The sequence below is a fragment of the Aulostomus chinensis genome, chromosome 2 (genome assembly GCF_037954235.1).
Source record: "Aulostomus chinensis isolate RoL2024-O1b breed Wild chromosome 2, RoL_Achi_v1.0, whole genome shotgun sequence".
Lineage (NCBI taxonomy): Eukaryota > Metazoa > Chordata > Actinopteri > Syngnathiformes > Aulostomidae > Aulostomus > Aulostomus chinensis.
The window spans coordinates 19369039-19394091 of record NC_141321.1 but is presented as its reverse complement, the minus strand read 5'-3'; the positions used below and the strand labels follow the sequence as shown (position 1 = coordinate 19394091).

General features: G+C 40.5%; 1 protein-coding gene across 1 annotated transcript in view; it reads left to right on the top strand.

Moving 5' to 3' along the window:
* Nucleotides 1-3311: 3311 nt before the first annotated feature.
* dennd2b (DENN domain containing 2B) overlaps nucleotides 3312-25053 on the top strand; it is a 46260-nt gene continuing 24518 nt past the window's right edge. The window contains exons 1-4 of the mRNA XM_086182926.1: nucleotides 3312-3517; nucleotides 13244-13342; nucleotides 17086-18357; nucleotides 19463-19608. Of these exons, the coding sequence (XP_086039052.1) occupies nucleotides 13269-13342; nucleotides 17086-18357; nucleotides 19463-19608 (1492 nt within the window). The 5' untranslated portion in view covers nucleotides 3312-3517; nucleotides 13244-13268. The remainder of the gene's footprint in view (nucleotides 3518-13243; nucleotides 13343-17085; nucleotides 18358-19462; nucleotides 19609-25053) is intronic.

Here is a 25053-nt window from a genome sequence, read left to right as displayed (position 1 = left end):
AGGTGTCTAAACACCATTTTAGGCAGTTTTTGCATATGGAATTATTCTTGCTATAGGTTAGGGTTAACCCATAACTCACCTAAAAAATAGCTCAAGATCTTTTTGGTATCAGGGATGATGGTGTTCTTTTCTTGTTATTAGCAAAATGGTCAACTTTAATGTTTCTGTTACATCATGAGAAAGAGGTAAAATAAGCAAATAAATGAAATAAATAATAAGACAACAAGGCAAAACTTTTTTTTTTCGGGAGAATCACAATCCCCACAGTGAGGGATCCGAGTCCATATTGTTTTCCATCATCAGTGATGAAGCGATTGATGGATTCGATACCAGTTTTCTCCATAATTGCAGAAACTCTTTGATAAATGTAATCATAAAGAAAATAAAAGCTATTGGCACTGTTTTAAAGTCAGTTATTATTTCCAACAGAGGATGTTTTTGCCAGACAGGTTTTTTTTTTTTATCCCTCAGGGTGACACATCAGCCTGACTCAGCTGATTCCCACAGAGGCTCCAGGTTGGTATTTGAACATAAGTAGAAGAGTGGTTTGCACCAAACGTATTTGTTTAATCTCAGGATGTTGTCAAAAGAGTTTAGTATTTCCACGCTTCCTTGACCCCCCTCTTCGCCCCCCCCCCCCCCCCCCCAAGCCTGGGATCTTTGAGATGAATTTTCAGAGTGTAGGTGGGTAAAGCTCCTGAGCGTTGTGAAATAATCCCCTTGAATGTCAGAGGATTTGGGCTTTAGGGTGAATCCTGAACAAACACACATAAGGCTCTGTGATTTTATTTGAGATAATAGATATTCACTCATAGCCGGGCTTGAAATCAGGTTTGAGCTTAACAGAGACTTGAGTCACTCATGTCAGGCTTTCATGTTTGAGTGATGCAAGCACAGGAAGTGGGTTTCTTTTGCTTTTTTTTTTTTTTAGCAGAGATCCAGATGACATTAATGGAGGGACTCCCTTGAGTTTAAGATGTGGTTACTTTCTGGTAAAATAGCCCACAAGACATAGTCAGTGTCTCTGTCTTTAGTGTTCAGGAAGGACAATGATTATGAGACCTCACTGGCTCTCAGGGGCAAAGCTATAGGCTTCCTGCTGACTTGATGTTACGAACCATGGTGACGGATGTCTGAGGTTTGCAACTTCCTCTGTTCCCTGGTCTGCAGGATGATAAGACAGCCCAGGACAATGCATGGAGAAGGCTTTATGGATGAGCAGTCCTCCAACATTCCACGTCAAGATCTTACAAGTGGCTGTACTGAAACACCATGATAAAGAGTTTTAATGAACAGAGAGCAGGAGTATACTGGTAACTTGTTTGGTAGTGAGCACCGCTGTCATTCTTCACCTTGGAAACGACAGCTGACAAAACAGTCTCCATTCAAGGTCCGCTAACTCGCTTGTTCTGGAGTTTTATCGTTCAGCCTTCCTCCGGCTTTAAGTGTCTCTCGCTTTGGATCACATTTTTCACCGAAAAAACTTCACTCGACCTCCAATCACTCATCAAACAACACGCCAACATTGAGGGAAAAGAATAAATCAGAATAAACGTTATGTATTCAATGCCTTAAATTTTGATGATCCTTCCACATGAGATGATAGTTTTGGTTTCCGCTGTGTGTGAGTAGATAGAAACCAGCGCACTGAGAAGGAGACGGTCGAGTCTGATTTGCTGTATTAAGGTATTAATCGTACTTGTGCACGACATGAAAAGTTCATGAAGCGACAGTGCTGGATGTACTTTACTGGAGTATTTCAATTTTATATGAATTGTACTTCTGTGACCCTACATTTCAATATTATACCAGGTAGCATTTTTTAAAAGCAAAACTACTGTTATTGTATTCTTTATGTTTATGCTTATTTATCAGAGATAACATTTCAATAGTATAAGATTTACAATATATAACATTAAGAACTATCCCATTTTTGTTGAAAGAGCATTTTCATCCGCAAAATATACAGTTATTGACAAAATGTGCCCATGTACACTTGGCCAATAATAACGATGAACTTTTCCTTTCCATTTTTAAACGTAACACCTGTTTTGAGTGTTATTAAGTATATTTACTAAAGCACTTTTACATTTCAGAGCCATTTCTTCAGCATAGGTTATTTTACAAACTGCTCAACCGGGTAACAAGTATTTAAAACTACTTTTTGGACAATATTGTACTGTGTAAATATAAAATAAAGAAGAGCTTAAGAGAATAATGAGCTGTTTCGAAAGTCACACATTTTAAGTATCGTAGTTTACTGCTGTACACTGTTACATTAACATGTAAATGTCATAAAAGTGATAGTGGTGGGAGGACTAACTAACCACTTACCACAGAGTCAGTTTAACATAGAACTGCATCACTTTTAATGATTTGGAGGTAAAGTTGAGGTCTTAACTCCAGCTGTCAACTGCTGTCTATTATGTCTTATCCTCCAAAGTGGAGAATGAAATCGGATGCAATTTTCCTGTAAAGTTTGTGTAACTTACATTTGCGCTGAGCTACATTCAGAGGAGGATGAGTGTAAGAAATGTCAGACACTTGGTATTTTTCCACATCATTTGCTTGAGTCAAAGTTGTAATGTTGGAACACTTGAGGGACTATTTCAGATGATTGATGATGAAATACCACTAATATTTAAACTCATTTGTAACATAAAAACGTGAGAAGCAGAATGACTCTTACATGTCAAGTAGATTTTTCATGGCAAATGAAAAGACAAAAGCCCCAACAAACAAACAAACAAACAAACAAAGCAGCTGCAATTCAGTTTAAATGATTGTGAACTCCATGCCAGTGAAGAAATCAGACTTTGTAATGCAAACGTGTGAGGTATTCTAAAGTAAAGTTCAAAATTCTAAATAGGAAAAAGTAATTAACACGCTGCCTCTACGAAAGATGCCACAGGTTAATTAATGGTGTTTCTACTTATCACCCACTTTAAGTAAGATCCCCCCTCTTTAAACTACACACACATCTCCCCTCAATCATGTTCACATGTAAACAACTGGATAATATTGCGTCTTTGACGTGACAGACGTGTGTGTGTGTGTGTGTGTGTGTGTGTGTCTATGTGTGTATTCCCTAGAGGGAGACTTCAGCGTGACATTATGTAGCGACGCTGGAAACACGGTCTCACCCATCAGCAGCTTCGTTTTCCCGGTGAATATTCATCCTTTCTTCTCGGTCCTTCATGACAATGAACAAGGGAGAGCGCCTGAATGCCCGGCGGAGGAGGACATGGGGCCAAATCCCTACAAAAGTGGGGGGCAAACAACTCGCTCCCATGGCAACAAGTCCTGCCTTCCACTCCGCAGCAGGCTGTTCGGGGGGAGGCAGGAGGGGTTGTCGGTTTTAGTTGGAAAGACATGACTCGGAGTTTGTTGAGAGGGGCAGGTATCCGGCTGAACTCAGCCAAAGTTTGTCACCGCGTAGACGGACGGGATTTGTGCGTCGCAGGGGGATTATAATCTAAAAATGTCAGCAGCCATGGATGTGAGGAGGAATTTGGAGGTAAAATCCGCCTGCTTCTTCTATTCTTCAACTGCAGGGACACTTTTAGCTAGCAATAGGAGCCCGGTGCTACCGAAAGCAAACATCCGAAGAAATACTCGAACTTGTGTTTTAGTTAGAGAAATGTTCCTAGATGTAGACCTAGCCTCCACGTGACCATATTTGGTCATAGATTTGTTTAACGATGAAGTGCAGCAAGATGGCTAAACACACACACACACACACACTCACGCGCGCACACACACACACACACGTTTTTTCTTTAGTCAATGTCCCAGTAGACTCGGTAGTTTGTAATTGACCAATGTTAGCGTGAAACATCCAAAAAAGTCAAAACAACAGAAGAGCAAAAGCAGTCCAGGTCTGCTCTGTGTCCCCTTCCTGTGCTAGTTTGACTGCTTGTTTTCTGCCTTTGGAGATAAAACCCACATGGAGGAATGACTGATTGTATGCCTTGGTTTTTATGTGTTGTTTCACATGTTTTCTAATAAGTGTATGCGTTCCCAATCATTTAGATCAGAACACACATAGGCTGCACACTGCTGGACTGTTTGTGAATAGCAGCATATGCCATTAATCAGTCAGGGTCCAACGTAACAAGTGACACTTTAAAGGTTGGATATTAAAAATGCACAGATCCACACCCCCCCCCCCCCCCAGTGCTGTTTCTGATACAGATCTTTCAATACCATTACCAGAATACCAGGACAGTAATAAAATATGTCAGTAAATATTGCACTGGTGAATTTTGAAGTATTTCTGTAGTGGTCTTGAAAATGGTTGCTAATAAGTGGCTACCTAAGTTTACAGACGCCTTCATGCTGAAAGCCGAAGTATAAAGCTTAGTTGTGTTGAGGCTGAAGCACCGGTGGTGTTGTTTGTTTTTAACTTGACTGTCGCGTTCTCTTTCTTGCAGATTGAGGATTTTCCTGTGGGGATTATATTGCAAAACATAAACTTTTGTTTAGCCTGAAGCTTATTTTTGTCAACAGTCCAAAATCCAGTGTGTAAATCCCATTAGTTAATGGTTGATGGAACCTAGCGGGATGCTAACAGAGGAGCTTACCCCATAGTTGTCAAACATTATGTACCTATTGATTTCCTTTTATCTAAGTAAAACAAACGTACACAATATGTTTTCACCCATGACCGTTTGGATTTTAGTGGAACTGTGCAAAAACTACTGTCTTCATCTCCATGAAGCTTGGCGGAGGGGTGGAGCTTAGGAGCTTAGGTCAAGAAAGAACCAAAGGAGTGGATGGAAAGAAGGGGACTTTTTAATCTCCTCACATCTCTCACATTGTTAAGACCAAAAACAAATAACTTACATCACTGCAGTCAGCAGAGTCTCTCGTCTCTTATGATACAAAACATTCAGATGATTACAGTTACAGTCTCTGACTTGTAAGCCAGAATCTGAGAGAAGTCTCAGCTGAATCCTTGTCTCCCTCAGTATCAACTAGGCAGTGAGCATCACCATGGCAACCTCTAACTGCAGTTGAACTCTCCCAGCTGCCTCTGTTCAGCTTAGACTGCTCCTCTGATGTGTGTGGTGTTTACCAAACGCTTCACTGACATTTATGTCAATCTAACTTATATTTTACCCCGGTCGTTGTTGAAACACACTGTTTTGAGTTATGTGCTACAGTCCCGCCTCCCTCCGTGGATGAACATCGCTGCTCATCATTTTCATAACATAGTTCAAAAAATTAAAAGTACCGATTCTGCATTTATTTCCCAAGCAGTTTAACATGAGAGCCTTCTATTTAAGCCTGTGTGTGTAATATGCTTTCTATCTATCTCTGCTCATGTAGTGTTTAACGAAAGTTTGAAAGAATGACAAAAGGCTACCCTTGTACACAACAAAACATAGCAACCACTGAGTTGCTATAGTGATTTGAATTGCTGTATTCAGTACTCTTTGTTTCCCAGATGTTCCATTATGCGGATCAAAACCAGTTCCCGCTCAGTGGACGCGACTGTCAACATGAAGCTATTGAAGAGATTCCTCTGTATTCTCCTTTCACTGCAACACGAGTGATCCTGGCTCAACACCAGACTCTCTCAAAGACGTTCTTGTTCAATCAGTATAACAATAAAGGATCTCTTTCCTCCTTTTATAGCGCTGTCTGCTCATCCAGATAGTTTTACAGTGGCCAAAACTTCACAATGTCTCTTAGAGTCATTGTTGATAATCCACACCTCAGGAACAGCCAGGACTTCTCGTCTATGTACTTAGTTTTAAGGAAAAGATTCTGTGGTTGAGATTCTCACGGCTGTATTGGAGCTACAGCAAATAGTTCCTGACTTGAACTAATCACGTATAAAGTAGTTTTGTGTTGCAAATAGCACAGTTTTATGATGGTTCTGTGAAACACACCATCTTGTGGGTCAGGTTGTTCTTCAGGGCCATGACCCCAACGATTCAGTTTGGATACATTTGAAAAGATTTGTTGTTGTTGAGGAGTCCGATTGCTGCCTTTTACAAAATCGTGTCTTTGAACAGGATTTTGCAATCCACAGTGAAGAACCAGCAAAACTTTTACACGCAGCTTTTCAGAAAAGAAATGTTCTAACTAAACATTAACATTAGCTTACTTTACTAATGGGTTTTTAGGACAGCCTCTGCTGGGTTCCAAGACCAACTTCATACTTAACAGTGTGATGCTGCTGTGAAGGAGCTGTGGAGTATCTTGCTGAAGGGAGCCTCCGCCACAGTTGTTTAGACTGCAGGGATTATTTCTGTGTCGTTGCTGCTTCTGAGATCTCCCACCATATTTTATATCCAGTGGGGGGGGGGGGGGGGGGTGTCTCATGACCATCTCCTGCTTTTTTTTTAAATCCTCAAACTCATCTACTGAGACAATTACATACTCATTTTTTTATTGTGAAGATTCCTCCTCCCCCAATCGTTGCCTCTCATTTGATGTAGAGTCTAACTTGTGTGTGTAGCTTTATAACCTTTGTCTTTATGATATGTAAACATAGTGTGTTGAGGTACTAACTATACCATAGAAATACGCCCCCCTAGCTTGACCGACCAGCAGCTTTGATGTCTGATTTGTGAAGCTTTCAGACCTCAAAACTTGTCAGAACACGTTGATATTTACAATCAGTGCTGCATGCCTTCATTGACGGCTCAACATTTGTAAAAGAGCCAAATTATTTATGACATTTTTAGTACTAACATATTTTTCCTTGAGACAGATTTTCCAGTTATTGTCATTCATTCGCGAATTAATGTCCTATGAAATGTCCTGGAAGTCATCCTGGATGTTGTTGTGTAATCCTGTTTAAACTGACTGGTGCAGTCGAAAACAAAACCTCCTTGGTAGTCTGGGTTATAGGAAGATTGCTGCAGGTCTGAGTTTGCTATTGTGTGACTACTTAAGTTGACTTTCTCTTTCCACCTCTTCAGCTATTTGCGTGTCCTGCTTTCTGAAACCATAGCAAAGTCCGAGCTAACAAGCTAGTGACAGCCTACGCATTAAAACTGAAAAAGTTTTGGTGAAGTTTGGATGGCACCATAAGGCAGGTGTGTTGGGTTATTTTGGTAAATACTTGTAAAAATATACAAGGAACGTGAATATATAAAGAAGTTTACGAATAGATTGTGGTTCTCCCCTGATGTTACCTCGCTGCATCCTTAGCTTCCAGCAGAATGAAGAAGGGTGGAGTCAGATGTCTGGCTACTTGAGACGACCTCCGTGATGGAGCTGTTGTTGATGTTGTCATTGAGAGGAATATGAGCACAACACAACAGGTGACAAACAGCTAGTTTGGTCAGTTGAACGCTGACTTTAAGACACAAATAAGAATGCATTTTACCAACTTTAATTTCGTGGAAAAGTCAAAGACATGCGTTTCGGAGGTCAGCTGACCCACACTCTTTGACTCTCCTACAGTTCGGATGGATTTAAGCCTGTTTTCCACATGCCTGCCCCTGCAGCTGTGCATGCTCATATCTAGGCTACACAGAAGGGTTTTCCCTTTTCCACAAAGAAAAATATGCCACTCTGAAAAAAAAAAAAAAGCTGAAACGGCTGAAGAAGGAGATAAAAAAAGATTCCAAGAATTGGTTCCACCTGGCCATCTGAGTTCTATTGCGGCAGCATGGCAACCCATGCGGTAGTATGTGGGTAATTATATAGGTATGATTATATGCAATTGCCAGTAGCACCAACCTTGGCGGTTTTCTTTTTTACATAGAAACACACAGAAGTTGTCAGAGCCTTCAACTGCCCTCCAGAGACGGTAGACTGTGAACAGAACACACACATATAATACAGCAGTGTTTCAGCTCAGTTTTCCCTGCAGTACAAGTTTGTACGTCTCATCTGCAAGTTCATGTGTGTCGGGAATGTGAACTTTAGTGTCCTAGGTTGAGTATCATGAGCAAATCCTTTTGCATCTCAACTCCCACAGTGTTCTGTTCAACTCATTCGACTCAACCAACTCAAGTCCTTTTTTGTCCACAGTGGACAAAACTGGTTTGTCTGCAGATACTGAGACAATGGCAGGGATCAGTGTGTGGGCTCATGGATTCATGTCTGTTAGTGAGCTGTTGGATCTGGACTGAGATGAGAGTTTGCTGAGATTTTCACTCTTCCTCTCTCCACTGCCTCTTGGCTGTATTTGAGCTCTGTGGTGGATTTAAAAACCTTGAGGACAGGTTGCTGATCAGCAGAAATTGAGCACCAGCTCGGCCAGAAAAGCTGATAGGTATACGGGAGAGGAGAGGTACAGTTGGAACGTGACCATATTACGCAAGTAACCTGTCATTGTTAAATTTCCACTGAAGTCTATTTCAGTGATCCGGATTTATTTTGAACGATTAATTTATTTTTCAAACTGTAAAATATGCTGTGTCACATATCTTTGCCTCCATTGAACATCTAAGTTTTTATTAACGACATTGGTGGGATCATCGTAAAAAAAAAAAAAAATCCTTCCCATTATTGGTACGAGCGAGGGTCCCATAAAAACCAGTATTAGTGGAGCACTAGTTATTACAATGTAGCAACAAGTGTTTGATTTGTGAGATCACGGCAAAACAAATTTAATATGTAAGGCTTGCTTCATCGATAACAGCACCCAGGTTGAGGCCTCTATTTATACAAGCTTCTCTGTGTCCTTTCAAGATGAACAAAGATCTTAAAATAAACCCAGTCGAAGGTGAGAAATAAGAACATCTCCATCATGATTGTTGTAAAATTAACAATCATGAAAAAGAGACTGTTATTCTGCATTCTCAAAAAGTGAACCTCCATAAGTCCAACATGTGTACATGAGGGAAAAAAACCCTCCAGGTGTTTTTGCCCCTGTCTTGCGCTTTTGCTCAGCTTTCGAAAAAAAAGTCTTTGATATGAATGTGGCAGAATGTTGATGGATAGGGCAAATATTAGTACATTCCTTAATGTTGCGGGAAGAACTGTGTATCAGATGATCTGTCAAATGTGACTGGGTCAAGGATGTGTTGGCTCACCTTTGAAAGATATTTAACCTAATTAAATCTCTTCCACACACACATGCACACACGCACACACAGAGCTGATAAAAGACTTACTTTTTAACCACATCTCCCTCTCAAGGACGCGTTGAACACAAAGGCCTCTTTTGTGCAATTCCTGCTCGTCTAATGGAGACACTGTTGCACTCCTGTTTCATACTCTTGTTGCCAGGGAGAATAGTTTGCTGGGTCATTATAATGATGGTGTGGAATTTCTCCAAGGAACATTAGCCAAAGAAAAGTGAACTGCCTTTTCATCTTCTTCTTCCTCATTAAAAAATAATTGAGTGGCACAAGAATGAGTCCTTTTATCTGGAAGTCAGTTACTATTGTTAAACTTCCTGTTCCCTTGTCTCAAAGTGAATGTTTTTGTTTTAATGGTTGGTGACATAAAATATCTCACTGAAATACAAATATTTGTATTTCAGTTTGTTTTTAAAAAATACAGATTGAAACTGTTTGCTAAAGGAGGTTGACTGTAGTGATGTCAAGGTCTTACGCTGGTGGTGTAGTACATCCAGTGTAAGAGCTGGCGATGCGAATGTCCAGGTTAGCCTAGAATCACCTCATCCCTGCGGCTACCTATCCCGGAGTATTAAAGCCCATTGTTTTCCCCACATTATTCAGTCAAAATAACGAGTGGGGCAGCAAGTATTGGGAAATGGACCTGTTTAATATCAGGGAGAAAGCTATTGGTTGCAACTGTGACGCAGCTGCGACTGAGCAAATGAAAAAAAAAGTCCTGTTTTTGTTAGTGAAAAGTTCACAAGTTCAAAATATCATGGTAGATGTTTTGATGACACTGGGGGAAGGATCCCTACAGAAATAGATGTGTGTCTAACATATAACAGCAGTTCTGCCAAAGTCTAACTCTGAAGTCTGGCGGGAGATTACAGGTCGCACTGCACAGTGAAGACTATGGTGTTAGCATTCTGACTGGAACCTACTGTTAAAGAGGAAAGGAAATCCTACTCTACAACTTTCCTGAAGAATTATGCTACTCCATGAGTTGTGCAAGATGCTTTAGAGTGTTGTTAGCTAAGGTTACTGTGTATACTGCGTATATACGTAGTTCCAGAAGAAGCAAAACAAAAGGGTTGATCTGTGAGGGATCCTTTCCCTCAGTTACAATCTTAGCCTGTCAGTACTTCCATTTGCGACTGCTGTTTGCATTTTTTTCCCTCGGTATTGGACAGAATATAGTAATTGTTGTAATATGCAATGGATTGGACTGCTAAAAGTGGGCGGGGCTAAATACGTTTACTACGATGTGGAGCTGTGGAATGAAACTGAACAGGGGACATTTGGCTCCACATGCCCATGGATATTATTAGTTTTGGTTGGTGCATGCTTATGCAAGAACACCAGACATTTTATTACTGGAAAAAAAATATTGTTGAGTTTTGATATGCATTTTTTGGGGTTGTGGGGTGTATAGTATTAAATATGTAAACATACAATATGACCATGGATGTGATCTTACAGTGATTACAGTGTATTATACTGTAGATGTCTTTGTTCTAGTATTGGGAGTATAGTATTGGGTCGAAGTACCTCATAGACACGCCGCTGTTTTTTCACGATTCAATATTTAGAAAGACTTCAATATGATGCAGCCTCAGTGCCCTCCTCCAGATTACCTAAAACTGTTGCCAGTTTACTCAGCTTTGACATCTCAAGAGAAATTTTTTCTCAAATCTGGTTGAATGCATTTTAAAGATACTCTTGAGCTTTCTTAGATGAGGTTGTTTACACGCTGTGATTTTGTGTTGGGAGATGGTATCAGACCTCAGGAAGTCACTTGGCTAACGCCTTGGTGTTTACACTCCAGCGTCTATCGATGGCCTCTGAGTGACCCATTTCTGTGTCTGTGGCTTTCTGAAAATTCATTTTAACATTGTTCTTCATTGAATTTAGAGAAGTTGGGGAGAGCTGCTATTATTGAAAATGTAAAAAGCTTCCCCCAATTTTACTGCAGTCTCATCGTATTTTCGAAATATTTGCTTTAAGGTGAAAACCCAAATCTTCTAACTATAAAACTATATTTTGAAAATTATGTTTTATTTCTGCCCCTTAATGTTTAGTGGGATTGTTTTATCCACTAAACATTACATTTAGAGCAATAGGAAAGATTATAATTCTCAGTTTCTATATATATATTTTTCCTCAATTTCCTCTTACATTTCTGGAATAATATGATTTTCCTCATCATACAATTTTGGAAAGATTTTTGTCTTCATTCTAGTTACTTTGAGCCATCAAAAATGGTTTTAACAGAGCATTCATTCATATTTCCTGTCCCATACATGGCTTAGTCTCCCTGATTTATGTGAATCAGTTGAGATAGCTCTCCCTTGCAGTCACCTGCCAACATTTTCTTGTTTTTATAACATGTCTGATCTCTTTCTTTTTTGTGCTAAATTGTAGTCTTGAGTCCTGCATTTATCTGGGTCACAGAACAGGGTCCTAGTTGTACCTTGAGTGTAATGAATTTAATTTTCCTGGTACTCTAAAACTCAGGGACAACAGGAGAGGAGGACACCGTTCTGTGTGTTCCATGAAATAATGATGCATGCCTTGTCCTCTTAGCGCAGTCCACAGTCACAGGAAATAGCTGACAGCAGGAATGCTCCCTCTCTCTCCTCATCTGTCTCTATAGGACTCAGCTGCACTACTGGTTGGCTGGCTTCTTCATACAACAACTTCCTGTAAACAAGTCATTCTGCCAAGCACCCTCCCATCCTCCACCTCTGATCTCTAGGGATCTCTATTTGACCTCCTTATGCTCCACAACAATTGCTTTGAGCTCTCTTGAAAGGGTCAATGATGCTCTTCAGAATGGGATTTTCATGGACATCGGCCTCCGTGATGGGAGGACTGAACTATTGGCTGACAGGTGTAATTTAAACTCTGGCTCAGGAAGTATTTGTCGTGATATCATTACCATATTGAATAATGAAGTTACCGTACCTTACTGTCAAGGACATATATCTCTTGTTGCGTGATGGACGTCTGGGTCCCCTCATCTCATTATGAGGGATTAGTTGAATGAGTTTTTGGTTCAATGGCTCAAAGAGTGGTTCATACCAATGTTTTGATCTGCAGCTTAAAATACATCAGTAAAAATCACTATCATGGCCTTTGAAGATTTTTACATTTATAAAAACACCAGTTTGTAACAGCAGTTAAAGAACTGCTGCAGGCTAACTGTTGTGACGTCCAAGTCATGCTTCGATCTGTTGTTTGTTCACAGCATAACGTTAGCATTGTGCATTGAGTGATTGCATTTTTAAAAAAACAAAGAGGTGTTGCTCATTTGTGATGATTATCTCGCTGTACAAATCATGTTCGTTAGTTGTCTTTGTTTTTCGCAACTTATTTTCATCCATTATCAATAATAGAATTATGAAATGTTAGTGTTTTTGGTCGATGGAAGCCATGGTGATGCTAATCATTCCAGCGTTTTTCTATGAATTAGTTTGCCCACCAGTCATTGCTGACATGAATTGTTTTTGTAAATAACACAATGCTCTGCTTAGAGGATATTGTGGACAAATTTAGGAAGAGTTAAAGAGACCCAAACCACAGGTCTTCATTGTAGCTGAAGCTAAGGCTTTTGGACATAAATATCTTTATCAGACTTAAAGTTGTCAGTGGTTGTCATCATCAGACTATCAGCAATGAATAATTCCTTGAACATCTTTTTCCCAGCACACATCCAACCAACCAGTAATAACTGTATGTATATTTTTTCCTCTTATGTATTACAAAAGTATCAGCTGTCGGAGAGAGAAGGCAGAATCATGCTTTCTGTCCAATTTCCTCTCTTCCAGTCATCTAGATTATGATCAGTGGCTTGTTTAGATATTGTCAGTTATCCATTCTGATACCAGGTTTCATAACGTCAGCAGTCAACCTCTGGGTTTCGCTTATGATTTGATAAGTCTCGAAATTCCTTCAACCTTTTAGAAAGCGGGGTTCATCATTTGTTCATCCAATGTTCCGCTGTTATTCTGTGTGTCAAGAGGTTAAAGTCCATGTTTAGCACAGTTTTGCTTCTCTCTGTTCCGTTATTATGTCTGATTGAATTGCTGCTATAATAATGACCTTATTTAGTCTAATCTCTCTTGTTCTATTCACACACCCAAACAACCTTTTTGTGCAAGGAAAAACAAAGTATTGAAGCTTTTCTAAAGTTTTTTGTGTGTGTCCATCAGATGAGTGGGCGGTTCCAAGACAAACATGACTGCCAACAAGAGTTCCAAAGCTGTGTCTCATGCAGGAGGGGGTAAAACTGCCCGGGACATCCCCGACAGGTCAGTGACATCCGGGACAAATGAGGCTGGATGGTGTGTCCTTCCAGTTGTGTCACATGATTTTTCAACTGTGGTCTTTGATATGTCTGACTGGAACTTTTGTTCTTAAAGGAAAGATGGTGGTTTGTTCATATTCGGGAAACAACTGGCAAAGATTGCCAATCATAATGACACTCCCAAAGCTTTTGCAAGTACAACTCTGTATCTTGGACGAGGGCCTCATTCAGCCTGAGCTGTAACGAGCTTAAGCTTGTGTTGACATGTTGAGAGCTGACAGTGACCTGATGGGTGAAAAAAACAAACTTTAGGAGTGATACGTGATATCCAGACTCCTCATACTTGCAATCTATCATCCTGTTCAGTTTCACAAGACCCAAGATTTCCTTCAACCACAAACTCTCCGTTGTAGTTACACATGATTATTGTAGTTCACGTCTGTGAAATTGAGTCGGTTTACACTGTCAACAGACCTGGAAGCGAGTTAGCAGTGGTTGTAATGTTGGTTTATACCAATTTTGTTATTGGACTGGCAAATTTGCTTTTTCATTCCCTCCTGATTGTCCATGTTGATGAGGCACGAGCGGATAATACACATGGCAATATTTACTGAACTGCAAAACCTGCAACCTGTGGCAACAGGTTTAAGTAATTTACGTCATATAAATAAGGGGTGTTTGAGGTTGCAAACCACACAAATTTAATCACAATGCTAACATTAGAATGTTAAATTGTGGACAAAGTCGTGACCATTACTCTCAAAGTGGACTTGTTGAATATAAATGTGAGAAAAACGCTTAAACAGCATAAATAGATCCTCTCTTTCTTTTAACAAATGCATTTGCCAATGTAGCAGAGACCTATTAAGAGCTTGTTGGTCTCATGAGTCAAACATGGTTTGCAACTGAGCAAATGATGCCAAAATTATTTCAAAAACATTAAATCAATGCGCCTTATATGCTGATTTACGGGTATTCCACACGAGGAGGTTAAAATTGTACCTCTCCTAATTAAAATATATCTGCGGGATGTGCATTTACTTAAACACAAACAAGGGAGAAAGGGCCGCTGATGATAAGGCATGAAATGACATCTGTGTTTAAATATAATAGCAGAAATTATGTTTCTGTGAACAGTCTGGTCCCTCCATCTCAGTCAGTAACAGGAAGCGGCTTGTGGTTAACCCTCAAAGCCTGAGTGTAAGCCTGAGGCCAAGTCCTCACTGGCTTCTAGTGCCTGGTCCAGTTCTGTATCCGTGGCTGGCCCAGCTGAAACTGAATGATCCAGACAACCACACACCCCTAAAAGCCCCAAGCCTCAAATAGGCCAAAATTCTGCACATATTTTCTTTTTGTGTCTGAAAGTGAGATGTCTTCATACTACAGTCTTAACATTTACAACATAAAAAGTTCTCTCATAAAATGAGGTTGTATGTATTTTAAAACATGCAACTTTTGCAGTGGTTGCTTGTGTAAACAGACCATATTTAATTATGTTTATGATATCCTGGCCTATGATCCAAAAAAAATGCAGTAAAGACAAACATACAAAGTACACACCTAATTATATTGGAATTAAGTCACCAATTTATTCCTATTTTGTTTAAAGTCAAACGTGTCTTATTTGTATATCAGTTTGAACTCCACTTAACATGCATGTAGAATAACAGATCATGTAAATTACATTTGAGATCTCACAACATGAAGCCAATGCTAATGTTGTCTTCTGTATTTTATTATAGTTTGTGCACAGCTAAATTGGAGCCATTGGGTTCACAGTGTTGTTCTTCATCATTCCAATAATAAAACATAGGGAAAAAAAATCGCAATGATGAAGGAACCAAAAGGTAAAACCTCTACGCATTAAAACTGGAATTAGAAGTTCTCAAACATTCCCATCAATAATATGTTAGCCTAAGAGGTTCTGTTTGCTTCCTGGCCACCTACAGTAGCCACATGACTTTGCAGTTTAGTTAGGAATTTCTGCAAGTACCCAGTGGGATTTTAAATTGTCAGAAAATGTCTAACAGCTGCATAACACACTTCTGCAACATCTCACGTGTTGGACTGCTGATTAACATCAGTATTCGAAATGGCTTTTTCCAGAAAAGTCGGAACTTATCACATAAAACTAGGAGTGGAAAAAAACTCAGTATTTCCCACAAGTACTGTACTTGAATATTTGCACTTTGATGGGATTTGTACATTTACTTCACTACATATTCTCACATGTTCAGAGTAAATATTGTCTTTTTTTTTAATTCATCTATATTTATCTGAACCCATCATTCACTATGCAGAGAAGGATTTTCCACATAACGTGATGAAGATCATATTTTTCCCCAGTTTAACCCTTCCAACTTCAAGAAGACACAATCAGGACAGCATAACCTAACCTCAGGAGTTCAGTGGCTCCATTCCCGGAACACACAAACATCATGTAGAAGGTGTACTTTTGCTTTTACTCAAAATGAATACTTTTCTGCTTTGATTTAAGTAGAAATTTTAATTGAGAATTGAACTTTTCTTACAGTCATTTTTTTTTTATCCGGATATGTCTATTTGTACAGGAGTAGAGAAACTTCTTCTTCCAGGACATGAAACCCATAATAATGTGAGTTCAGCCGCTAAACTGATTTGGTAAAGTTAAAAAAAAAAAAAAAAGTCATCTTGGTATTTGACTTCCTGGCATACCAAATATTAAACACTTCAACAGCCCTATTACATCCAAGTAAAACTTGTTGAGCAAGCTGGAAGAAATCATGTTCAGTCCCACTATTTATACGCCTTTTTAAACAGTTGGATTAATCACAGACTAATCAAGAAAAAACTCCACAGCTTCATGCTTGAATACTACTGAATGTATTTTCAGAGATCCTCTCAAGAGCTCATATATCTTTGCTAGATTCCTTTAAGATAAGATGCAGTCATCGTTTGTGCAGTGTGCAAGTTTCTAGGTGTTGTAAATATCTCCCCGCCCTGGAGCTTGAGAACTGAAACCAGGGAAGGGCAGATTGGTGTCAAGTGAGATCTGTCCCAACCTGCAGTGTTGGATCACAGTCCTCAGCTTCCTCCTCCCATTTATGCTGTTATTCTAACCATGGCTGTGACATCAGATCTCCAAACGCTTCATTTTTGCAAGCTAACAACTCATGACAAAGTTCCCGAATGTCTGTGAGTCGTAAGGTGTTAGGAAACTTCGGGGAAAGTTTATGTCTCAGTGTCTCTCCTAAATGAAGCAAGTACCATGAGAAATTGTGAGTGTGTCTGTGTGTGGGGTGACGATGGTACAGTCAACAGCAAGTATAGCACTATTATCACTCAGCTGCTGGGATCTTTTGTAGTTTAGTTTAAAGAGAAGAGCGAGAGAGAGAGAAAGAGAGAGAGAGAGAGAGAGAGAGAGACACACTCTTACAGGTAAGATGGCTATAATAAATCTTACAATACTTATAGTTTTCTGTGTGAGGTCCACTGTTATTTTGATTACGAGGAAAAATCCACAGTGGCATTTTAATGTAGTCTGTATTTCCTTTGGCTTCAATCTCAATCTAATGCTGCCAAAGACAGAATACTTTCCTGTGGTCATTCTGAATAAGTGGCTCAGGTTTTCATTTTCTCTTTGATCTTGGAAATGAATTGGAGTTTTCAGCTGATTCTTTACAGTTTTCTGTCACTCTTGAGGTTTTTACAAGCTCAAAGAAACATTGAATTGTTTGCATTATTTCTTCACATCTCCATCTCTTTTAGGTGCCAGTCTACATCCCCCTGCCCAGTTCTGTCTGCCTGCCAGGGGCAGAGCCAACAGCCTCTCCTCAGTGACGGAAAGAGCTCTAAGAAACAGAGCAGGTACCTCAGGACTGACGGCAGGTTCCTGGTACGAGCTGACTGGAACAGCAAGACAGCTAGCCTGTGCAGTGGTTCATCTCTCACCAGTGACACCGAGCCCCAAGGCCGTCTCATCAAGTCAAAGAGCATCAGTTGTCTGGACAACAGGCTCTCCATCTATAAGCCCCCAAAGGTGTGTCAGGAAAGTCAGGGTGGCCAGGAGCAGAAAGAGAACCAAGGGGATCTCTCCCTAGGAGATGGATTGCGTGGTCGGCCCCTGAGTTGGAGTACGCTCTCACTTGGACCCTCCTCTAACCAAGGCCACAAGCGCACCCTTTCTCTCACCCGCTCAGTAGCAGGTGTTCCTCCAACCACAGTTCGAAAAAAGATCTCAGAATGGGAGTGCCGGAGGGTTGCTCTGCCTAGGATGAGCTTGTGTCTGGATAAAAGGCCCAGAGGAGAGCGTGTCGGGGGCAGTGAGGGCTGCCCCAGCTTGCTCTCTTCTCCCTGTAGTGAGAAGACATTTGACTTTAAGGGGGTTCGCAGGATGAGCACAGCGTTCTCAGAGTGCTCCTACACAGAAACAGAGGAAGAAGAGGGAGTTTCAGACAAAGATGGCCTAGGTCGCTTCCAGAAACGGATAAGCAAGACAGAGTCCTCTGGAGCATTTGTACGTTCCTTGTCTGCTCGGAAGGAGACATCGGCAGTCCTCAACAGGATACAAAAGATAGAGCAAGCCCTGAAGGAGAATCCTAGCACACCTCCTCCACGCTATCTGAGTAATTGCTATGTGCCGGACAAGACAAGACAAAAGTCTTTTGTGATCGGTGAAGACTTTGACAGTACATGCACCAGCAAGCGCAGCAGCATTTGCTCTGTGGCCACTGAACCGGACACTGTTTTGGTTCCTGATAAGCTCTCTAAACTCAGACAAAGGTTCAGTGTGAATTCAGCCCGGTCTGAGAGCCCAGAACCACTCAGCCAACAGACTTCTGTTGGCACACCAGTGAACCCTTTACCTAAACCCAAGCGCACTTTTGAGTACGATGCCAAACGGGACCAGAAGGATGTATTGTCGGCCAATGGACTACCTCCAGCTTCTGAGTCTCCGCCTCCTCTGCCCTCCACCCCTGCACCCAGCGTGACACGCATGGCAAAGTCCGCGGGGATTACCCCCGTGAGACCCCAGGACAGGTGAGACAGGGACATTTCCTCTCTCTGACGTAGAACTACCCAATAATACTGACTGTTAACCCAGCCATTGTGAGCTATTGTGTATCGTACTGTCTCCCACATTCTTAGATAATAAACAATTGTGTCCATCCCGACTCTCTCTCTAATATAAACAACTGTACTGGAGATGTTGTACTATTGCTCTATATTGTACTCCACAACCTGCTTGCTGTAAAGCATAGGTCCTATGAAAGTGTTTAAAAGTCTTTGGTGAAACCCACAATTATAGCTGCTTAAGTTTCTAACAACATGTCTGGTGGTTGTGTCTGGAATCTGTGAAGTGTTTACTTTGTTGGTGAGATACTTTATAGGAATGTCAAATACTTTCTTGCAGTTAAATTTTACACGCTCCTTGTAAATTGACATTAAATTGAATAAAAATTTCACTTTATTGTTGTAATATTGTAAGTGAAATCTGAAACTCCTCTCTCACATTCATATTGGCTGAATTGTTGCGACTAAAGCGTACACTTGTTTTTATTCTGAACCGCTCGCTCTCAGGATCACATGTCTTCAATTTTTTGTGTGAGGGTGGGGCCTCTCCCAAGATTGTCCCTAATGTGAAACGGGACGAAACTCCTCAGACGTTCATCTTTTGGACTTGTGTTTAACATTCCAGTGGTTCAAGAAATTTCAGACCAAGCTTAAAAGCCATGCGCTGTCAATGGGGCAGCATGACCATGACTACAGATCCCTACACTAACGTGCCAAAGCTTCTTTGCAGTGCCACAGTGTCTCACAGTGTAGCACTCAGAAGTAGTAATATATCTGCATGTTTGCTTGTGATTTCGCTGGGATTTCCTTGTAATTAGAACACATGTTACAAGGGGCATTTCTCAGCTCCCTTTTCTATAATTCATAATTAGTCACTTCTGACTTAAGCTAAGCTTTAAGCAGATTCTGTGCTGCTCTGCCCTTTTCTGTTTTCAGTTGGCAAGCCTGCTAGACTGTTAAACTACTGTCTTTTGCCTGCTTTTATGAACTACTTCCATACTGACTCTTCCTACTTGTAATTTCATGTCTTTTCACGTGTTGGTCTGTGTTAAATTCTTTCATTTCTTTTCAGAGAATCCTGTCAATCGGAGGATGCTGCAAGCCTGCTGTCTTCAAATCCATCCTCACCTACAGAGAATGGCACACTAACCACAGAGAAACACAGTCGACCCAATTCCAAAAGCACTTTAGAGGAGAATGCCTATGAGGACATCATAGGTAAGAACAACAATACACTATAATGGAATCTGTGCCTGATTTACTGTTGGATTCAGCTTTTATCAGGGAAATTGATAGACTAGAAACAATAGCTTATCTGAAGGGCAGATGAAGCATTACATTTAATTTGGGGCTGAAATGACAAAAATGTTTTGGAAGTTAACGGTGGAAACATATTGATTCCCCCCAGTGTATATTATTGACAGTGGAGCCCAGACCCCCTGTAGGTGTCGTATGTGAGTCTGAAAGTGCCTGAAATAACTGCGTTCATCCAGGATTTGTGTTTGTCAGTGCCGATCAGAGCTTCAGAGCTAGAGCCAATAAATACCTGTGTCTTTTGCAGAGTCTTTTGACTTGGGAGTGAATTCTGATTGAAACTGTTCCTATTTCAGTCAAAAGTCAGATGCAAGAGGTGTAAGCAAGTTTTTTAAGTCCTGGGAATGGGGCTTTAGGTAAAACTCCTTGGAGCGAAAGGAAATGCAGGAAATTCTAAATGGTTGGTAATTTTATGCAGGTTGTTTTTTATGCATCTGTACTTTTTATGTTTTTTCTTCCTTTTTTATGTTTTTTTTTTTTTTTTTTACAATGACTATAAATGGAAAATACTGACAATTATATTTAAGGGAGCATTTCAAGAAGAAGACTTCATGTAGAGGTGTGGAGAATAGAATCCATGTCAGCATGGAGGCGGTCAGTAAACCCATCTGGGGCCCCGAGTGTGAGATTAATGGATAACATGTGGTAAAGGACTATTTTTTTTTACATTTTTTTACACTTCTGTCTTGCTCTAGATTGTACTGACATATTGGAGGATGAGTACTGAGAACTGAAACATTAGAAGCCAAGAAATTAAAGCAAGATAAAACTGCTGTATTCACAAGGTTTATGATGCATTCTAATCTATAAAGATGATAATCATTTTGCCCTAGAAAACAAAACTAATGTGTTAACTAATGCTTCACCCTCTCATGGGGAAACTCTTGTGGGTACAAGTTGTGCATCTCACTGTATACAGGATTAACTCAATACTTCTCTGAGATAATGTGTGCATGAAATTCTGGACATGCTCAAGCCAAATTCCTTTCCACTAGCAAATGACCCCAGGCCGTCTGCCCAGTCCAATTGCCAGTTCCCTCTAGTGCATACTTAATGTGATGGAAATGTGTGTCAGTATGAGCATAGTTTGGCTTAGAAAATCATAAATAGAGTCCCATGATTAACTGAACGATGAGGTTCAGAAGAAAAAGTCTTCGTGTAATAAAAAACCTTGTTTGATAGATGCTCAGGGATGACCAAATAAGGGCAGAATGTTTTTGATATGGATGCATTTCAGGGTATTTCTACAATTAGCCAAGTTGTTCTCTTATCAATGATCAGATCTGAACTCATCAGCAGTTTATTAAAGCTGAGGATGTGCTGTAGTCTGAGAGGGAGAGAACAAGGGCATGACTTGATGCAACAAAGGCTCCATTATGGGCCAACCTCTGTTTGTGTAGAGGTTGCAGTGGAGAGAGGCGTTTTTTGCCAGTGTCTGTTTGCTCCTAAAAAAAAATCAGCTATTTTCAGCTGTTTGAAAACAAGTTCTAGTAGATTAGAATGGTGGTTTCCATTGCCATTAAGCAGTGATTTACGGGTCAGATGATCCATTTAAGAAGCAGCCACAACAGTTGGAGCAGAGCCATGTTAGGTCCCCCCCTGCCACGAGTTGAACAAGCACCTCACTTGAAGAACCAGAAGCTTCCATACGTTTTCCAACCAAATGATATCTACTTTAAATAGCATGACAAGCAGAATGTTGACTTACTCCATCTTATCTTTTGGCACCTGTGCTCGGAATGCAGTTTGTCGTTTGTGAACCATGCCCCAGTGTTGCTACAGTTACATCACAAATGATGATATCATGGGATATGGTGTCAGATCCTTTGACTGCTGAAATTTGTTAATGGTGTGTCAATGAGTGACTTGTTTACTGGCTGATGATGATTCATTCTTGTGCCCCAGTGAAGCTTGGATTCTGCTCGTCTGTATTCTTGAGTCTTGGTCTGATTCAACCTCGCAGCACTGTGTTACAGACACTGACGTCATTTGATGGTTTTACTGTTGGGACCAAATCTGGGAGTGGGTGAGGCACTAATTCAAATCAGGCTTTACTGACTTTGTGTGACCTATGATTGTGCTATTTGTCTGTGTGCAATACCACAACAACTGCTCATTACTCTTTGTAGTTAGTCCAGTGTGATCAGAAGCAGGCAGGTCTCAGGATGTATGATACTGCTGGCAAACACTCTTGCATAACCAAAACCTATTTTCTCAGTGTTAGGCCCATGAATGGGAGGGCGGGGCTATGTCCACTTAAAGGGCAGAGCATGTCAACTTACCGTAATTTGGGTGAACGGATATACAATACTCTTTGGTATAGTTTGTTCTTAGACTCACTCTGCCTAGAAAGTCCATTGTGCACACATAAATGTACAATCAAAGTTTGCAGTTGAGGTGTGTCCACTCCCTACAATATATTGTATGTCTGGGAGTGTTTTTGAGAGATCTGGATGTTTGCAATCCGAGTAGTAGATTAGTACCCTCCAGTACATTAGCAGTTTTACAGACATATCATTTTCCCAGCAGGCTCTCATTACAGTACTGCTGCAGTTTAATGGAGTTGCGGCACAATGTGGGGTCAGGCTAAGCAATCTTTTTCTGCTCCTCAGCTTCAATGATGCACAGAAAATCACTTCAGTCAGCTAATTTACCCTGGTTATGCAGTATAAGTGTTTCTGTGTAAGTGCCCCTTTGTATTCAACTCAGAAAAGTTTTACAGTTAACTTAAAAATAGATAAGTAAATATATAGCCTGTAGGTTAATGTTAATGCATTTTTAACACAGACACATTGTTAGAAATCTTGTGCTCACCAGGTTTTCTTCACAGGAAGAAGTAGTTGTATTTTTTGGGAGCAGGACTTTTCTTTTTACAGATATTAATGATTGTTCTCTCTCTTTAATGTGTCTTTCCCACCTTGTAATACCACTTTTGTACCTCAAGATGAAGTAGTGAGTCACTGTAGTTCAACCTGTGTCTTCAGGTGTCCCAGTTCCTCATCTTACATCTCCTAGTATCTGTCGAACATGAGGTGATTTCTTAGTGATTCTTTGGAAGTCATAGGTCAAGTTAAAGGGCTGAGTATGCATCTGTCCAAGGTATATAATGAAAATATAATGAACCTTTCAGGTCGCACTGGGTTGCTTTGTTCTGGGCCATCTCTGCTACTCTGTTGTGCCAGTTAATTTCAGCTGCTTGTACTAATGGTCTTATTCTGATGACTCCCATCTCCAGCTTGTTACCATAGGTGAGGATTGGAATTTGAATCACCTTGTAAATTGAGATCTGAGGGATATTCTCATTTCCCTAATTTGTTCCCCCTTGTTTTCTTTCCTCCTACACCCTCCTGCATACTATCTGCAAATCAGTTTGGCATCGTGGGAGATGTCTCACTTATTAAGATGTATCTGGTGGAGAAAGGAAAGAGGAAAGAAGAGGCTCATGAGTTAAGATACACAGGTGTATCATTTGCGGAAGCCTTCTTAGCAGTCGTGTGGTATAAAGGAGGCGTGATACACTAGATGGTGACCCAGAAGCACTGACCACATTGTCTCATGAGAAAGAACCAACAAAGAGGGCAAAACTCAGTTCCATAACATAACCAATGATAAGCAGAATAAAAAATAAAAATATGGACACTAAAAAATTACCAAAAAAAATTCAACTTTGTCTGAGACACCTCTATAGCTTTAGGTTGTTAATTGAAGACTATAAACTGTTTCACCTGTGGTATGTATTTTGTATGAGTTGAATGGGGCAGCACGGTTGTGCAGTGGTCAGCACTGTCGCCTCACGGCAAGAAGGTTCTTGGTTCGAGTCCCGGCTCCAGCACGGGATCTTTCTGTGTGAGTCTGCATGTTCTCCCTGTTCCTGTGTGGGTTCTCTCTGGTACTCCAGCTTCCTCCCACAGTCCAAAGACATCAAGAGGGGACGAGGCTGATTGATACTCGAAATTGACTGTAGGTGTGACTGTGAGTGTGAATGGTTGTCTGTCTCTATGTGTTGGCCCTGTGATGGACTGGCGACCTGGCCAGGGTGACCCCCCCCCCCCTCCCCCCTTTGCCTGACGGCAGCTGGGATAGGCTCCAGCCCCCCCAACGACCCTGAACAGGATAAGCGGTTGAAAATGGATGGATGTGCGGAATGCAGTGTTGTAGAATATTTGTTTGGTGTGTTAAAAAATTTCCCTCTTTTTGTTTTCTTCCAATACATCTTGGTCTTACTTTACATTGGGGCATGGATAAGGCAGTTGCAGATTACTCTTGTGTCTTGGAGCAAAATTTGTAAGACTGTCTTCTAATCTAGAGGTAGTTAGTCTTACTACTAAGGCTAAGGAAGTTAGCATTTCCTTGATTCTTTTTTGCAATATGCTGCTCCCTATTGGTGTGGAGTATGAGTTATTTTGATTCATGTACAGTTCATTTTCCTCTCATGCATTTCACTCCATCTGGCTCTGTTTTTATTCTTCTATTTGGTTTCTTCACTTTCTTCACTTTCTCACCAAGGTTTTCAGAGCCTGCCAAAAGTCTATTCTCAGAGCACATATCTGAAGAGGCATTGACTGGTGTGAACACAAGTTCTCCCTCTGTTGATGTTGGCCTTCTGCCATGTGACATCAGTGAGAGCTGTACAGTACTTTGTGATGTGCTTATGCTTTCCTATTTTACTGTCATTTATTTACTGAATCATAAGCACAGAATGTTATACATCAACAAAGTCTTATCGTAACCTTTTGAAGTACGGAGTTGTGTTTTATGTATCGGTACTTTAACCTTCACAAATGGCTTTTTGGCCACTTGGGTGCAGTAGAAACAAGAAACACAACAATGCTAGAGTTAAATTTTAAGGTGAATAGAGATCTTTGGGTTTCTGTTGACGTGGTGACTGTGATTCCAATATTCTTTCTTTTTTTAGTCACTTTGAACTCTTGTGAGAAATATGTGGTTCTTTTGCTGCTAAATGTTCCACTATCATTACCAGCTCGAGGCTAATTGTCTGTTTGCTGAGAAGGTACACTGGGATTTTAGTACATTTTCTCTGAAAACAGCTGCCTGCTGCAGCCAAAATCAACAGTGTTGAGAGTGAATCAAAACAATGAGCTGAAATGGCTGAGGGGAGCTACAGAATCAGATGACTTTGCTTTTTTTGTAGTTCGTCAATCTAAGGGGGTAAACATTTGTTTTCATTTCCATGTTTTGTTTCTTGTGAGTTTCAGTGTCTCACAAGAAACAACAACAACAACAACAACAAAAACATGTACTACAACAACGATTGTATTAATTTCTGTGGAAATATAACTGAAAAATGTCATTTCCCCTAGCATGGTCTAAGAAGATGACCCTCTTCTT